The 12,998-nt window shown below is 47.5% G+C and overlaps 1 protein-coding gene across 1 annotated transcript in view; it reads left to right on the forward strand.

The window, feature by feature from the left end:
* Nucleotides 1–11,982: 11,982 nt before the first annotated feature.
* The window catches only part of CSMD1 (CUB and Sushi multiple domains 1), a gene marked incomplete at both ends in the record, with an annotated part of 1,184,444 nt that continues 1,183,428 nt past the window's right edge, over nucleotides 11,983–12,998 (forward strand). The window contains one exon of the mRNA XM_080616376.1: nucleotides 11,983–12,049. Within this exon, the coding sequence (XP_080472502.1) occupies nucleotides 11,983–12,049 (67 nt within the window). The remainder of the gene's footprint in view (nucleotides 12,050–12,998) is intronic.

The following is a 12,998-nucleotide window of genomic DNA, read 5'->3' on the forward strand; positions in this document are numbered from 1 at the left end:
CCCGAGCCAAGTTCAATTCTAACTGGGCCTTAGCCTTCCTCACCTGGTCCCTAGCTTCCCGGACAACATCCCTGTATTCTTCCCAGGTCGCCTGTCCCTGCTTCCACCTTCTATAAGCCTCTTTTTTCCTTTGAATTTTCCTCAGCAGCTCCTTATCCATCCAAGGAGGTCTCCTGGCCCTCCAGCTGCACTTCCTTCTAGTTGGCATGCAACACTCCTGAGCTTGGAGCAGCTGATCCTTGAATAACAACCAGCAGTCTTGGGCCCCCCTGCCCTCTAGGGCTGTATCCCATGGAACCTTACTAAGCAGGTTCCTGGAGAGGCCAAAGTCTGCTCTCTTGAAGTCCAGGGCAGTGAGCTTGCTGCACGCTCTTCTTACTGTCCTGTAGATCTCGAATTCGACCATCTTGTGGTCGCTGCATTCAAGGCTGCCCTGGAGCGTCACATTTCCAACCAGCCCTTCCCTGTTGGTGAGCACGAGGTCAAGCATGGCACCTCTCCTTGTTGGCTCCTCTATTACTTGCAGAAGGAAGTTGTCTTCCTCACAATCGAGGAACCTCCTGGATTTCTTGTGCCCAGCCATACCTTCACTCCAGCAGATGTCAGGGTGGTTGAAGTCCCCCATGAAAGCAAGGGCCTGTGAGCGTAAAGCTTTTCCTATCTGCCTATAGAGTGCTTCATCCACAGATTCTTCTTGATCAGGCTGTCTGTAACAGATCCCCACAGTAATGTCTCCCATCTCTGTTCTCCCTTTAACCCTGACCCACAAACTCTCTGTCAACTGCTCACCCGTCCCCAGACAGAGTTCCATACTCTCCAGCCTATCCCTAACATAAATAGCAACTCCCCCTCCTTGCCTGCCAGGCCTGTCTTTTCTAAAGAGCCTGTAACCTTCCATTCCAACACTCCAGTCGTAGGAGCCATCCCACCATGTTTCTGTGATGCCTATTCTATCATACCCCTGTAGATGTGCACACATCTCTAATTCTTGTTTGTTCCCCATGCTACGGGCGTTTGTATAAAGGCATCTGAGCTGAGCTCCAAATTAAGTCGGCTCATTGGCTGGAGTGGCTGGAATATCTCTGCATCGCTCCGAGCATTTCTGTAGGTGCTGGCAACTGACTGGGTGTGTTGGGATGAAACAATGCCCCCCTCCCCCCAACACGTATAGTTTAAAGCAACCTTGACCAGTCTGGCAAGCCTCCTACCAAAACCTCTCTTCCTCTTCTTAGCTCCACTAGCCCCCAGTAGACCTGGCCTACTAACTTAGGTCCCGTATTCAAAACACCCAAACCCCTGACTAGGACACCACCCTTTTAATCATTTATTAACTTGGCCAATCCCCCTAGCTTTTTTAAGGTCCTCCCCTGTATCCTGGAGAATTGATGAAAAGTCAATCTGAGCTCCAGAGCCCCTAACCACCTCTCCCAGGGCTCTGTAGTCCTTCTTTATGTTCTCCAGGCTACTTCTATCAACATCACTAGCACTCACATGGATCACTAGAAGTGGGTAATAGTCCGTGGGACTCACTAGAGCGGGCAGCCTCTCTGCAACATCCCTGATCCGTGTCCCAGGTAGGCAACACACCTCCCTCGAGATCGGGTCAGGCCAACTGATGAGTGCTTCTGTCCCTTTCAAAGTAGAGTTCCCTACCAGCACCAGTAGTGATCTTCTTTACCGGTGCACCAGCCAGTTGTTTCTGGTGCAATTGACCTTCTTTCTTAGCCCCCTGCAGGACAGCAAAGCGGTTCTGGGTGGGGACAACAGCTTTAGGAGGAAGCCCCTTGCTTCTAATTGTCCTCTTCCTCTTTTTTTTGTTGTTTTTTGTTGTTACTATTTCCCAGCTTTCTGGGTTGACAGCCTCCTCCTCTCCTCCATGAGCTTCAGGGGGCACTTGAGGCCCCTGCACAGTTTGGGCCTGGAGCAAGCAGTGCTGCTTCCTCTCAGCTTCCCTGACATCTTTCAACCTATTGACAGCATCCCGCAGCTCAGCCCCTGCTGCAGGAGGACCTCCACCAGGGAGCACCGAGTGCAGCCCTGCTCGTTGTGCACCGTTCCCTCAGGAGACCAGTGCAGGCACTCTCTACACTCTGAGCATTGCACTGCAGCCTCCCCTCTCATCAGCTCTGTCTGGGTGCCTACACTGGCCACCGCTGGGGCAGCCAGAGCAGAGCTCCCAGACCGGACCCTGGTCATAAGGCGAGTGCTCACCATCCCGCTCGCCTGCCCACACAAACTGCCTCACCACGCTCCTGGTCGCTCGCACTCCCAGGGGCAGGTTTTTAACCAGTCAGGGCTGGTGCCGCTCCTCGTGGCTCCGCCCCCTGTGAGTCCCTGCTCGCGTCAGCTGAGCTGCCGGCTCCTGGGCAAGTCCTGTCGAGGACTTGAGGCTCCCTCGGTGGCTCTGGCCGCTCTGAGTAGAGGCTCCTGGATGCTGATCTCCTCCCCGCTCCAGTGTTGAAAGTGTCCTCCCTCGAGCTACTCACCTCAGCAATGCACAGCAGCCTTCAAGTATCTGAAGAGGGCCTAGTGACAGGACAAGAGGTAAGGGGTTCAAACTTAAACAGGAGAAGTTCAGGTTAGATATAAGGAAGAGGTTCTTTACTGTGAGGGTGGTGAGGCACTGGAACAGGTTGCCCAAAGAAGTGGTAAACGCTGCATCCCTGGCACTGTTCAAGGCCAGGTTGGACACAGCCTTGCGCAACATGGTCTAGTGTGAGGTGTTCCTGCCTATGGCAGGGGGGTTGGAACTAGGTGATCTTAAAGTCCTTTTTGACCTTAACTATTCTATGATTCTGTGATCCTTACTTGGAACTCACTGTTTTGTAACAGCTGGCTAAAATGCTGCTCAAGAAGGGAATGAGATGGCAAAGAACAAAAAATTCATCCAGTGAAAAAGGCTAGACCTCCCTTAGTTTCATGCATGAAGGGTAGAACATGGTTCTGCCTTGTTTACATCTTTCCAAATGAAAAAAATAACAGCTGATTAAAGCAAGCAGAGACACTTAAGCTTATTAGTGATGAAGATCATTAATGGTTCTCTTCAGAAGGGCATTTTGCCAGCTTTTCTTAAGCAGCAGTTAGGCTCTTTCTCAAAATCCTACCTTTGGATGACATTAGCAAAGCCAATACTGTCCAAAGTCAGACAACCCAATATTTGGGAAGATAACTGATGTTATGCTGATGGGTCAATTCTAGCAATGTTTGCGTTTCAAAGACTTTGTTGGTCCCCATCTGTCTTGGTCAGTATGTGAGCAGAGAAATAAGACTACTTCCTAATCACCTTATTCTGGTGATGGGCCCCTTGGATGTTTTTCTTGTGAGGGGGATATTATTATCTTGATAATGGGTTACTGCAGGAAGAACACATCCAGTTCTTCCTTTACAGGTAAAAAATTCCACCAGTAGATATTCTTGTCCTGTGCTTTTAGAGAGCTGTTAGGAGTAACACTGCATTGCAATTGAATGCAAAAGATACTTTAATTTTATACCTCCTTCTCACTCTGTCAAGATTCTAGCCTTGTTACTTGTTTAGGACATGATCCTATCATCACTGAAGTCAACAGAAAGGGTGACACTTGGCTCAGGTTCCCAGAATGCAGAGGTATCACTGGATACTGCATAAATACTCATGTGTACTCTATTACTTTACAGGAATTGTGAGGCTGTTTCCCTTTGGAGGAAAGTGGAATACACCTCTTTGTTCTTTAATGAAGGGTCAGAATACATACATGGGGAAGAAATCACTTTAGTTTATATGCATATAAGCAGCCCTGCGGAGAAGGACTTGGGAGTGTTGGTCAATGAGAAAATGAACATGAACCGGCTTCAGTGTGAGCTTGCAGCCCAGAAAGCCAGCTGTATCCTGGGCTGCATCAAGAGGGGCATGACCAGCAGGTCGAAGGAGGTGATCCTGCCCCTCTACTCTGCTCTCATGAGACCCCACTTGGAGTACTGTGTGCAGTTCTGGTGTCCTCAACATAAAAAGGACATGGAACTTTTGGGACAAGTGCAGAGGAGGGCCACGAGGATGATCAGGGGACTGGAGCACCTCCCGTATGAAGATAGGCTGAGAAAGTTTGGGGCTGTTCAGTGTGGAGAAGAGAAGGCTGCATGGAGACCTCATAGCAGCCTTCCAGTATCTGAAGGGGGGCTATAAGGATGCTGGGGAGGGACTCTTCACTAGGGACTGTAGTGACAGGACAAGGGGTAACGGGTTCAAACTTAAACAGGGGAAGTTTAGATTGGATATAAGGAAGAAATTCTTTACTGAGAGGGTGGTGAGGCGCTGGAATGGGTTGCCCAGGGAGGCTGTGAGTGCTCCATCTTTGGCAGTGTTCAAGGCCAGGTTGGATCAGGCCTTGGGTGGCATGGTTTAGTGTGGCACTAAACCCATGGCAGGGGGGTTGGAACTAGATGATCTTAAGGTCCTTTCCAACCCTAACTATTCTATGATTCTATTCTATGATTCTATATATGCAGCCCTGTTCATGATGCAGCACTCCTCTGTGCAGTCACATCATGAGACAGAAATAAGAATTAGAAGCAGATTAATACATAAATGAAAAACCACATAATGGAACAGTTTGGAGACATTTAGATAATTTTAAACCTAACTTTGTCATGCAGTTTGCTTAAACCAGACCATCAAATTCTTTTACCCAGTCAATACAGAGAGAGAACTAGCTGTGAAATCCAGCAAGCACTTAAACAGTGTCCCTCTGCAGGCCTGCACAGACCACTTTGCTGTGTAAGGAGCTCTGGCATCAGAAGATTTCTGAAGCAAAGGTAGGCACAAATTAGGTGATTAAGGTACATAAGTGAAATTCATCTACTCTGAAGAAGTATTCTGAGGTGTGTTGGAAGCTATTTCTGCAATTGTCTATTGAGAATATATATATGGGCTTCACAAGATTATTCGTATCTCTGATATTCTACTGGGACCGTCGCTATTACTACTTTCCAGCTTAGCATACCCCATGAGTCCACCCCTACAGCTCAGGAAACTGCTGCAACACCTTCCTAATAAAAACCTCACAGCAATCCTCTCTGTCTTTGCTGCAGTAACCTTTCCTTATGACTGGGCGAAATGTAGCCAAAATGTTCAGCTAGTATAAGTCATAGGAACCCTTTCCTGGAGCACCTGCCAAAGCGCATACGTCTCTAGAGATTAAGTCACTTCAGTCAAGGCTCTTTAAGTCTAAGTGTAATTTGTTGATAGTGATTATTTTTAAAGCACTGATGATTACACACCTGGTTATCTGTGCATTCTACCCATTTTTCCATCATGCCTGTTAACACTTCTTGTGAAGACCCTGCTATTAAAATCTAAATAAAAAAATTCAAGATAGAAGGACTGATTCTATCTTTGGAATTACTTTCATTTGGCAATCTGGCAGAATTTAAGTCCAGCCAAGCAGTCTCAAGGTGTGATAAAAAACAAGATGCAAAATGCTTGACTAACTGTTCTTGTTGATATGTTTGATTTTTTATTGCAATACATTTTGTTTTCCATATATGAACTGTCCATCATCATGATAATGGTTAACCCTTAAATGAGAGCAATATCTAATAAGGAGTAAAGATCTCAAGTAAGCTAGCTAGAAGATATGATTATTGACATTTTTTAAAGAACTGCTCAAAATTACCCTTGCTTTAGCTTTACTCCTCTTTTTTTCCTCCTTTCACTATTAACTGTCTTTCCCTTCCCTTTCTTTTCCTTTCCTCTATGGATTCAAAAGTTTCTTCCCTGTTTGCCTCTGATTCCTGTAGCTTCTTTAGTGCCTCCATTCTACCTAGCTACCTGATTTCTCTCATGATCAGTATCATAACTTCTCAGCATTTTTCCCGTGATCTGTACTCTTCTTGTCCTCTTTTCTCTCTTCTGACAATTCACCCCTTATTAGATGATCTTTCCAACCCTAACTATTCTATGATTCTATGATTTATGGATTAGTCTTTCCCATGTTAGAAATACTATGATTTTACCTATGTTTGCAACTATTTCACTTTCGTTTCTCAACTATTATCTCATGCTTCATGAGAGAAGAACAAGAACATGAGAACATTAGTCTGTTACCATAACACTATCAGAAATCCATTCCAACCAACTTGCTTTCTCTGATGTAGTTTTAAACTTCTTCAGAGACATGTGAAAGTATTCACTCTAAAATCTCTAAAGGCTTTCTATCTAAAGTTCATGAAGACACTGTTTTCATCCACTCAGGCCTGACACACAGATTTTCTTAGAATACTGTATGTCCATATCTTCAACAATTCTCTTTGATTACCAAGGTGGTAATTCGAGAACATACTTCTCATCCACTCTCCAAATTACTGTGTGGGTTTTCTGTCCTTGCTTTCTTTCTCTCTCCCCTCTACACCTTGTTTCTGTGTGATCTCATCAGCAAATACAAATTCAACTACCATCTGTTTGCTAATGACTCACAGATATACTAGTCTACTCCAGACTAATCTCCTTATGTCCAAACTGAAATTTCAGCCTGCCTTTCTGACATCTCCTCATGTATATGCAGCCATCATCTCCGACTTATCATGAATAAAATAAACAGCTTATTCTTTCCCATGCACCCAACCTTTCTTTCTCAGTTAGTTAGCTCAAAATATAAGTCAAGATTCTAACTTGTGTCTTTTGCCATAGACAAAAAATCTCTAGTTTCTATAAAGACTAAATGAAATGCATGGTTCATCACAAGGAGATTGCACAAAGAGAGCTAGGCTGAAAACTCTTGCAAATGCTTAAACAAATAGCATAGGAGACCCAAAGTAGCTCAAGTGACAGCAATTCATTAGATGCTAAACCAAGCACTCTGTTAATACAGTCAAAATGTGTTCATAGTTTAGACACTGCATAGTTGTACATCAGCACCGTGGTCACTCTTAGGCAAAACATCTCAAGTGAAGTAACTAAGAATCACTATCTCAGACTCTCAGTACACGTGGGTATGAAGCCTTCTTGAAAGGTATGACCAAAGTCTCCTCACAACCAAACATCTATTCTTCTCTCTCAATAACAATTTCCAGCTTTGACAAATGCAGTCCTGCCCTTCCCATATCCAATCAGATTGCTGCCAAAAAGATTGTTTTCTGAGCTATTCTTTGCTTCCCTCCACTGATTCTTCCTTATCTCTCCCATCTGAAAGGAGTTACTGCTCTTCATTCTCAAAGCTTGCTGTCACTGTCACATTTTGCTCAAGATACTGACTTGCTTGTCTTTAAACCATAATGTTAGCTACAGTTACCATGTTAATTGGCTGCTTCAAGCTTTTTTGCATAGCATACCTCCTGCTTAACTAGAAAATAAATACCTTCTTTTCCTTGAACTTCTTTAACAAAGTTTTCTTTTTCTCTGTTAACCCTCTAAAATCAAAATAGTTAAACCTCTGAGCAACCTAAGTACCTAGGTGGAATGACCTTGGTGTTCCCTCCTATAGCCTGAAGGCTACTACCTATAAATCCCACCTTCCCTCAAAGGCACAAATGTCTTTCAGAAGTCTCATCTTCCTAATATCAATTATTGTCACGTTAAGGACAGATGGGATCAGTGTAGGTGCTTAGAAAAGACACAGTGTGCTGGACCCTGTCCTGGGGGAGCTAAGTAATGCTTGAGGGTACTTTAAAACAGGCAACATACCTCTCCCCCCACGGCCTTGCCAACTGTTACCCCTAAACTAAGCACTCCAGAGGGAATACAATATAGTAGAACAATTAATTTAGCCCCAGGGACCCTCTTGAACAACAGTATGGTAACATCCTCTCTTGCTGACCAATATTTCCTTAAAGCACTCTGCCTGCCAGTCTGTAACCATCTTTTCCCTACAACTCTCTCCTGCTTTCTCCTTCTGTTTCCAGCTTAGAAGACTTTTGTACTTACATTTATTGGCCTGAGCTGGTACAGTATATAAAACAATGATGTAGTTGTAGCTGATGTTGCAGCTGTAGTTGATGCAGCTGTAGTCATCATTATTGTCAATCTTACAAGTGAAACTTCTAGCTTGGACAGAGTGTTACAACAAAAAGAAAGCAGAGCCAAATCTGAACCCAAACAACAAAATTTCTAACTGTAGACAGTCTGTGGGTAGCATGGCCTCCTTTTTATTCTTTATGGTATAACAAATGGTGGTAAGGAACATATGTACATATAAACATTTTTTACTGTTCCAGCTCGGAAGACTATTACAACTAAAGAAATCATTAAATGTTTAAAGTCTGAAAACAGAGGTGTTGAAAGAGAGTGTGCTAAGTAAGAGTATTCAGAACTCTGCTCTCTGTTTTTGCTAACAGCTAAGGAGCTTGTGTGACAAAAACCCATTTTGATGAAGTTGCTTATGGATAAGACTTCTACTTTATGATTTCCTCACCCTAAATCTGTGTTCTTCTGAAGATTTCTCTTCTTACAGAATTCTTTCCCCAACATGCTATTTCAAATTTTAAATTTCCACATTTTTTAACTTAACACTTCACAATAACCTTCTGGCAGAAAACTACTGTTTTCTGTCTCCACTGGCAAGTACAAATTCTGGTTATGTGTTCCCCCAAGTATCCCTTTTTAATGAGTATACAGTACATTTTCAGCTATGTTCTGAATCAGTAGTTTTGCTTAGATACGGCAAAAATCCCTGCAACTTACAGAAGGATGCTTCTTCTTCCCTGAAAGTGACAATACAGAAAGGTGGATTCAAATTATTAACATAACGAGCTGAGGAAAATGAAAAGAAAGGGGGAAAACTAGCATTTCAGACTTCTTATATATATATGTATATATGGCATAGGGAAGCAAAAGGACATGCTCTCAGTTAAAAATAAATCCCTGTCAAGTTACCTTTAAATCACCCTGATTAGTACAAACAGTCTTGACATATACACTCCCCCATACTCTCTATAAGGAATAGAAATATTGCCTCTGTTCAAACTTATAAATTTGTAGATTTTATGGTAGTACATTAGGTACTTAAAAAATACAATAGAGAGATTACAGTCATTAGGTTAGATCATCTCCTGTAATTACCGTGTTTAGCTACTGAAGTTCCATGCTGATCTGTTGGTGGAGATCCCTTCTGTAATGCCAAGCTTCAGTTCCACAGTCATCTTCCATCTCTTTGAGGTCTGGCAAAACTTTGGAGTCACATAGGGTTTCTAAAAGTCACTGTGACAGCTACTTGAGTCTGCAGAGAGCCTGAAACATCAGCTGAGGGAACTGTGCTGTCCCATTTACCTCAGTAAGGCACTAAATCAGGCAACATGTGATAATGTGCTAAAGCCCAACAATGTTTATGCATGTGGTTTACTGTCATAGGATGTGAGAAAGGAGAGAAGGTATCTTTTGCAGTGATAGAGGCTGTTTAGCAGTGTCCAGTTATTTGGCCTTATCTACATGCTATGATAGGAAGAAATTACCACTTGTTTGGCTCAACAGAGAAAGGACCAGGTTCCAAAAGATCAGTAAAGGCTAGAAAATCCTCTGAAGACTGGAAAGCCTCAGGAAACAGTAAATCTAACCCCAGTGAGTCAAGACCAAGAAAGCACATGTTATATTATACTGGAGCTTCTGCAGAATCTGCTAAGAACAGTTTAACAGCAACTTCTCAAATTAAAAATGCTTACTTAAACAGCAGAGCAAGGAATTACACAATCATTACTGTTTTCAGTTAGACTCAGAAAACCATAAATGGAGTTTATTTATATTTTTTTTAACTATTCCAACTCAACAGACAATACAATGAAATAAACATAAACCCAACTGTGATCTCTTAGAAGAGATGCAAAAAACTCTGTTTTAAAAATCTAAGCCTCAGACTACTGCAGGCCAGAAAGGAAAAGTCTCAGCTTAAGCTTAGTGACCTTTTCTGTCTTTCTCAAAATCTTTAGCGAATTATTCCCGGCCCACTGACATGGAGTAAGAGGGGAGGTGTACACGTGGAGCCTGACCAGCTCTGACTAGGGAATTCTGCACAGCAGCTTGACTACATCGCATCTGGTACTAACAAGTATTAGCATCATTTCACTTTCACGAACACAAAAAAAAGACTCCCCGAGGCGTTTTTAAAATATGGATGAATACTAAGACTGGTTCACTGCTCTGGAAGGCCCGGCTCCGGAGCTCAGCGAGCTTGGGAAGTAAGGAGAAGAGCGGATGGAGAAACGCAGGGAAGCGGAGTGCGGCAAGAGCGGGAGCGCTTGCCACGAGATGGCAGCAATGCCACGTCGTTCCCGATAGCTTGTCTGGGCCTGGATTTCCTTTCCTCCCCCCTCCACCTTTTTGACTGAGAAGCGCAAGGTTTATACATAAATACAAGCTTATTACAAAGTCAGCCTACCTTGTTCAGTGTCCATTCACCACCTTCTTGCAACTTACAATGAGAAAACAACTTTGCATATTTCACCACGAAAACTCATCATAAGTGATTAATTACAACCTTGAAACTACCTTTCCAAAGGTGTTCACATTTCTGTCTTTCCTTCCTATGAGCCTTTGCATTTTAATTATGGATATAGGTAAGCATTAATTATAGAGTCATGCCTGGTGCACAGTGGTGGTGGTAATCTTTACAATTCTGACTGGATTGAAAGCCAGGTTTGGGCACTTTTTTGGTACCCATTTTGTAGGCCTGGCACCAAAACCATTGTTGCCAAAGGGCATCACCTGCCAGGGCCGCAGAAGAATATAGGGACTCAAGACAGGCCAGCCTTGGGTCATCATCTCCTTTCCCTTGGCTTGGGGAACAAGCCCTGCTGAATCCAGGGTGGCACAAGGGAAGCCTCTGCCTGCATACCGCCATGCCTGACTCTGGTGGGATTTCTTGTTTTGGAAAGGGTAGTTAATGGCAGGAATTCCTCTTGGCAACAGGAGCACTCAGGAATGGCAACATAAAGACAAAGGAGTGTTCCTTAAGGAGACGCTGGTTCAACTCCTTCCCCTCAGCAACAACAGCTTGTTCAGACGAACAACTTGAACAGAACGAGTGGGGCACATTTTGGATCCGAAAGCCTTCCTGTCTCAGAAGCAAGGACCAGAGAAGTGGAGAGTTTCACCTAGGACTAGGGATTCCCACCCTACCCCAGTGCACACACCACCGCACCCCACACATGGGTGGAGAGGCCGGAGCCGTGCTGGGGAAAAAGCCGGAGGACAGGGCGCCGGGGCACAGGGCGTCGGGGCAGCGCAGCAGAAGCCTCTGGGCAGGTGTAGCCCTGGAGCCACCGCCCTTCCGCGCGCCGAGGGAAAGTCTTCTCTCCGCGGGCGCTTGCGGGGTGCGGCGGCAGCAGCCTCGGGCCGCCGCCAGGGAGAAGGGGGGCCGCTGCCGCCCCGGGGGGTCGTGCGGGGGCCGGCCAGCGAAGGCGGGTGGCTGCGGGCTTAACGTGCGCCCACTGCGCAGCGCCGGCCCCTTCCCCTCTCCGTGGGAAGTGATGGTTGAGTCCGGCGGCGGCGGCGGCGGCGGCGGCAGCAGCGACTTCTCGTGCGGCTGGCAGCCGCTCCGCTGCGCTGCCTGCGCTGCTCCCGCCGCGATCCCTCCCTCCTTCTCCCCTCCTCCTCCTCCTCTTCCTCGCACTCCCTGCATCCCTCTCCTGCCGTCGCTGCCCGGCTCTCCCCGCCGGCGGCCGTGGATGCCTTGCTGCCCGCGGCACCGGGCGTGCCTCCCCTCCCTCCCGTTCCTCCCCTCCCCTGGGCGGGCGGCGGGCCGGCGGCGCCGGGGCTCCGCGGGCGCTGAGCGGCGCAGCCCCGCCGCGGCTCGGGACTGATGCTATGAGCAGAGCGGAGCGAGCCGCCCGCGCAGTCCTGCAGGAGGCGCCGGGCGCTGCGCGGCGCTCGGGACCCGAAGCGCTCCTCTCCGCCTCTCCTCGCCCCGTGGTGGTTATTTGGCGCTGTCCTTAGCCCCGCTGCCGCTCGGAGGACACGGTCGCAGCCGAGAAGAGCCGCCGGGGTTTTGTGTGAGTGTGTGTGTGTGTGGAATAACTGCAGACATGACTGCGTGGAGGAAATTCAAGTCTCTGCTGGTTTTCTGCGCGGGGCTCCTCACTGCAGCTCACGGTAAGATTTGGGTTTCTTGCACTGGATTCGTGTAGGCTGTGGTGATGACACTGGTTCTCCCCCCCACACCCCCCAGCTAAACCGCTGCCGATCGGTTGAGCTCTCTCCCTCGCTTCGTTCCTGCGCCGGGAAACAGCAGGCTCCCCGAGCCCGGTCTCCCTTATCCCTGCCTCCCAGCTCCCGCCTGTGTTCCCCGAGGGCTCGGTTTCCAGTCGGCCGGCCACTTCCCCCGGAGAAACCAGCCCCCGAGCGTTGGGCAGCCGCCGCTGCGGCGCTGCGAGAGGAGCCGGGCGCATCTAGCCGCCTGGGCAGCGCCGGAGTTTGGGAACACTTCGCTCTCCGCGCACGCACTCGCGGCACTCGCTGCTGTGCGAGGGACAGTCCCCGGGCTGGCAAGTTTGGCTCTCCCCTCCTCCTTCCTCCCTGGCTTCTGCCATGCTCGGAGGGAGCGCGGAGGGGTGGCCGCGGAGAGCCGCCCCCGGCCTGCTTCAGCCGGCTCCGAGCTCCTAGAGTTCCGCGGAGGCGGGTATGTGGCTCCGGGGTCCCCCTGCACTCGTCCGCGCCAGAGAGACGAGGGCTCCTCTGCTCGGCGTGCGGTGGGGAGCGACTCCCACCCCCAGCTGGGCTTCTCTTTAAAGTCAATGGGGGGAGGGAGGAGGAACGAGGGGGGTGACGATGGGAAACTGGGTTACACAACTTCAGTGCTGTCTTCAGCCCCATCACTTGCCTCATAGCTGGACACAACTTCCCCATTACTCACTTCGCCTCTCATTAGCCCTGCGCTTTTTCACGCTGGGAGATGGGAGTGTGTGTCAGAGGGAGCGAGAGAAAGAGCAAACGGGAGAGTGAGAGGGAGAAAGGCTGATAGCAACTGAGCACCTGTCCCCGTTACAGCCTCTGCCTGCTCCTATCTCGCTCCCGGCTGTTTCTGCCTGCCTCCGGGAACACG

The sequence above is a fragment of the Psittacula echo genome (assembly GCF_963264785.1).
Source record: "Psittacula echo genome assembly, chromosome: 4".
In the NCBI taxonomy this organism is placed as follows: domain Eukaryota; kingdom Metazoa; phylum Chordata; class Aves; order Psittaciformes; family Psittacidae; genus Psittacula; species Psittacula echo.